The 4,983-nt window shown below is 32.9% G+C and overlaps 1 protein-coding gene across 4 annotated transcripts; it reads right to left on the reverse strand.

Moving 5' to 3' along the window:
- Window positions 1-514: 514 nt before the first annotated feature.
- Window positions 515-3,233, reverse strand: LOC117162434 (survival of motor neuron protein-like). Of its 4 annotated transcripts, none has more exons than XM_076620384.1 (6): window positions 3,188-3,233; window positions 1,887-2,069; window positions 1,647-1,761; window positions 960-1,257; window positions 760-839; window positions 515-691 (listed from the first exon to the last, which is right to left on the reverse strand). In XM_076620384.1, the coding sequence occupies exons 1-6, from the start codon at window positions 3,215-3,217 to the stop codon at window positions 633-635; spliced, it is 765 nt and encodes a 254-aa protein (XP_076476499.1). In that variant the 5' UTR covers window positions 3,218-3,233; the 3' UTR covers window positions 515-632. The 4 variants fall into 4 exon arrangements, with proteins under 4 accessions (XP_076476499.1, XP_033200202.2, XP_076476498.1 ...); XM_033344311.2 differs by lacking the exon at window positions 3,188-3,233 and adding an exon at window positions 2,250-2,641; XM_076620383.1 differs by lacking the exon at window positions 3,188-3,233 and adding an exon at window positions 2,259-2,640.
- Between the last annotated feature and the right edge of the window lie 1,750 nt (window positions 3,234-4,983).

A 4,983-nucleotide genomic window follows, 5' to 3' on the forward strand; every position in this document is an offset into this window, starting at 1 on the left:
TCAATCGTTAATCTCATTATACGTTAAATTAATTATTCGTAAGACATATTATTCGTTCCTCTTATTGTTCGTTAAACTTATTAATCTTTAATCTAATTATTAGTTAAACTTATCGTTTGTTAATCTTATTATTTATTAAACTCATTATTCATAATATTTCGTAAAATCTTTTTTATTCGCGTAAATATATTCTGTTTCGTAAAACAATGGCTAATTATTCGTTCCTCTTATTGTTCGTTAAACTTATTAATCTTTAATCTAATTATTAGTTAAACTTATCGTTTGTTAATCTTATTATTTATTAAACTCATTATTCATAATATTTTGTAAAATCTTGTTTATTCGCGTAAATATATTCTCTGTTTCGTAAAACAATGGCTAATTCAAACGAAGGATCATTACGCGCCTTAAATCCTAATGATAACCCGACATATATATGTGAGTGTATTTTATCAAAAATATGTTTTTTATGTTTTCTTATCTTAGTAATTATTTTTAAAAAAGTCTTAAAGTCTTATATGAAAATAAAGCTGTTCTTTATTTCAAATAATTGAAGTAAATAAATACAATGAGTTTTATATTTTATTATATCTTATATTATTGTTATATTGTTATTGAAAAAATTGATATAATCAACAGTTCTTCCTGTTCTCTTGATTGTTTCTTGCTTGTTTCAAACCATGATAATAACCTACAAAAGAAATAACATAATCCATTGAAAATTTAATATACAATAAAATACTTATATGAAATAATTACCTGTGTAATATTCCATGTAACCACTAATATACCATGACATCAACATACTTGAAAGTGCGTCTGTATCATTATCTGGTAATCTAGTACATTTTATTAAAATTTCGTATTTTTTTTCCAAATAAAATGTTAAACTTATTCCAAATTACTTATTAATATTAGAAGTATTCAGCATTCCATTAGAATTTTTAAATTGTACTTACTTGGCCATTAATTGTGGTGGTAAAGGAGGTGCAGGTGGCATTATATCAGTCATCGAATTGAAAGATGGTCCCGGTATGAAGTGATGTTTATACGCATTTGCTTCTTCAGAGTCACAATCCATTTTTTCTACATTATATTTTTTCGAATTTACATTTGTAGAAAAATTAGTCTCACAAGTCTCATCGTTCTCTTCATTGAATTTCTCTTCCAAAGCTTTCTTTTGTTGTGCTATTTGACTTTGCAAACCTTCTGATTCTAAAAGAGAACTCAACTCGACTTTCTCTGTATTACCATAGCCTAAACACAGAGAGAAAGAAATTTTTGTCATTTAATAGAATGACTGAGTGCCATTCAGTTACTGTCCTTACAGGCAATGTATTAGAATTTCCCGTGCATAAATGTATATGTATAAATGTTTGCCTTGATATATGTAGTAATAATCACTCGTCTAATGAGGAGAATTATATTCCAAGCAGCTAATAATGAACAATAAGTAACATGCATGTTTATGGTTCATGACCCTATATCCCACGGGTCTCCCCATAGACATTGACAGGTACTCCTGCCCAGTTAAGGACCTGCTGAATGACACTGTGATAGACTATGCGAAAGCCTTTACTTCATATATATATATGTATTTTTAGTACATTTCTTAATTGACATAACCATCATGCTAAAGGTATTACCTACAAATTTTACAACACACGTGCCATTGTTTTCGTAAATTTTTGATATTATAGCTTCATAAATTTCTCCATCCACTGAGTATATTGCACGATAAGGTGCTCCTATGATCCATTTCTATAGAGAAAAGATGTGTATACAAATAAATATAAGTAAATAGCAAAATAAAATAATTTGCTTCTTAATCAATATATTTAATAATATTCTGTATCAAATTTGTAATATTCTATCAAAATCACAACCTTGTGTAATTTACTTGCGTGTTTAGGCTGCTTAAGATTTTGTAGGTTTTCTTTCGGTTGAGAATTTCCAACATCCATTCCCATTCGCTTGATAACTTCTTCTTTTGCTAAATTTATTGCTTTATCATATGCTTCTATTAATGCACTATCATCCCAAACATTATCATTGGCTGTGTCTGTATCCTTTTGAGATAGCAAATTATACGTTATTAATATTGATACAAGTATTTTATTATCAAACTATTGCAAATTATCATATATGTCATTTTTCAAAAATTGACTAAAAGGTAGTGGATACTGTTAATTACTATTATGCTAAGATCTTGTACTAAAATAATGTTAAAACCATTACGTTTCCATTACCATACATACGTTTCCATTTCCTCGTATAAAAAGAACATTCATATCATCTGCCATTTTAAAATAACATCATTTAAATATTGAATTTGCTTCTGAAATATTAATTTGTCTCATTTCTTTAACTCTAACACATTGTAAACAATGATGACATTATACCAACTATAATACTAAAAATCTATTCCCCATTCATTCGAAAGATTATTTTTTGAAGCAAGGTTAACATTGAATGTTCCCAAACTTCAATAACTGTATTTTACTTTCTTTACAATATCTAACAATATATTAGAATACTATAAAAAAATATTGTATGCACAAGAAACTGTTTATAGCGAAATAGCAAAAGAATTAATCACATATTATAACTAAAACGAGATTGTTAAGTAGATTATATTATACTGCATATGCGTTAGTGTTCCAGCTGGTAAATATAGTTTTTATATCTGAAGATAAATAAGATTTAATTCTATAAAATTGCATAATGAATTATACATCTATCTATTACTATTCGTATTTCCCCTTAGTTGTATGTTGTCAATAGCATCAATCACGAACATATAAATAAATATAGAAGAAACCGTTCGGAAATGGAAAGGGAAAAATGAACATGGAAGACAAGAAAAGTTTTCTTCAGGTTTAGCGTATGCGTGATACGCTTTGAATGTCTCAGATAAAGATAAAGATACTCTGCTCATTTCTATTTGTTCCGCAGAACGAGAAATTTGTTGTCTTTCATATTGGTTTTTACGATTCAATTTTTGGGCAGTTTTCCCTAGCGAGTGTCGGTCCCTGTTTGATATAACCAGACCGTAATTTATACAGATATGTATTATAGATATATATTTGTAAAACTGAAATCAGATGAAATAAATGTTGCCTGAGGTTTTAAACGTTTAATAAAAACAATATTTCATTTGGAAAAAATGTAAGATACGTAAAATTACACATTGATCATTTTGCTGGTCTTGTATCATAAAACGTGTGGCCCGAAGAGCATGTCACGACCGGCATACTTCAAATCTGACAGACTGACGATAGAGATAAAGATGTGGCGGCACTCGGCGCCATGTATATCGCTGAACCATCATGAATGAACCATCAACATCCCAACGGTCCTTCCACCGAAGGTTCTAGAAGAAAGAGCACGTGGCAACGATCGCGGACGCCTAGCAAATGCATGCACGGTGGGATGACAAAAGAAAGTAATCGGATCCGATCGAAAGTAAAATCATAAGAGTCAGTCTTAGAAAGTCACGCCTAGAGTTCGGAAGTAGATTGTAAAGTGTATTGATGTTAGAAAAAAATAAAGTTTTCTTTTTTTATTTTTTTACCTCAAATTCCTTTTTTATTTTGTTATTTTACGTGACATTTTGGCGATCCTGCCAGGATAGTGAAAAGTGTTTGTTCGGAAACCAAAAGACATTCATCATCTACGGAAGATCGAATTATTTGGGACTACGGTCATCCGCAACAACAAAGTAACTATCGCGAACCAAGTGAAGTAACAATAAAAGGTAAACTGAATTCCTTTGTACGTTACCGTGAAAGAAAATTTAGCTTCAGTAGCCAAGACTCGTCTTCGTCTGAAAATTATAAATCAGCGCAATAATGTCTAAGGCAAACGAATCTCAAACTTCAACCTCAACTGACCCAATGTTGCGAGCAATATGGGACAGTATTCAAAAACAGAACGAGAACATTGCCCTTTTACGAGAGGAAATGTTACGTTTGTCTATGCAAAATGACGAAGAGAACAGACACAGGGCAGCAGAAATCGAGAATCTCGGAAAAACCGTCGCAGCGCTACGGACTGGGTTCGGATCCCCTGCGACCGATGAATTTGCTTCCATTATCACCGAAGACAATGAAAGTGCGTCGACAGCAATCAATCGCACCGTGAATATGGCAAAAGCACGCAAACTGTCAGGGTTAGCAGCTCCAGACACCCCACCTGTCCACCTCGACATCGAACAACCCGAGGTGGAAGAAAGAGGCTATTTTCCGCCCGCTCCTCCCACTCTACGAGCTAAGGATGCAATACGCTACATCCCAACGCTCAACGGAGATGATGATGTAGGAGTTGAAGACTTCATCAAAGAAGTGAGAAGTATGAAGAATCGCTGTATGGAGCAAGATCTATTGCTAAAAGCAATAAAAGTGGAAAAAATCGTGGGGAAAGCAGCCCAAAGTATTCGCAACATTCCTATTGAGTGTTACAGTGATCTGTACGACGCACTGAGAAATAACTTAGCAGCACAAGTGACTTCGGATGAGTACCAAGAACAATTACGAGAGTTGAGACAGGGACGCGAGGAATCAGTGCAAAGTTTTAATATTCGGTTTAGAAGAATACCTTAGGCCATGTAGTTTCATCCGAAGGAGTCAAACCAAACCCCAAGAAATTAGACGCTGTAAAAAACTTTCGATTACCCCGAAATGCCACGGACGTGAAATCATTCTTAGGTTTAGCAGGTTATTACCGCAAATTTATTCGAAACTTTTCCGAAATCGCGAAAAGCCTTACAGACTTAACAAAAAAGGACACACCATTCCATTGGACTGACAAACACCAGATTAGCTTTGATACTTTAAAAGACAAACTCTGTAATTTCCCAATATTAGCTTATCCAGACTTATCAAAACCTTTACCTTAACTACCGACGCAAGTAACGAAGGACTAGGAGCAATACTGTCGCAAGACGGTCATCCTTGTTGTTACATTTCAAGAACACTGAATCCA

This window comes from Bombus vancouverensis, chromosome 8 (assembly GCF_051014615.1).
Source record: "Bombus vancouverensis nearcticus chromosome 8, iyBomVanc1_principal, whole genome shotgun sequence".
Classification (NCBI taxonomy): Eukaryota; Metazoa; Arthropoda; class Insecta; order Hymenoptera; family Apidae; genus Bombus; species Bombus vancouverensis.

What these genes read in the sequence shown, in the direction of transcription:
- LOC117162434 (XM_033344311.2), bottom strand. Translation starts at nt 2,303, where the DNA reads ATGGCAGATGATATGAATGTTCTTTTTATACGAGGAAATGGAAACGTA. An exon ending in GTGTGTTGTAAAATTTGTAG is followed by an intron (nt 1,258 to 1,646) that starts GTAATACCTTTA and finishes CTCTGTGTTTAG; the next exon opens with GCTATGGTAATACAGAGAAA. An exon ending in CCACCACAATTAATGGCCAA is followed by an intron (nt 840 to 959) that starts GTAAGTACAATT and finishes AAAATGTACTAG; the next exon opens with ATTACCAGATAATGATACAG.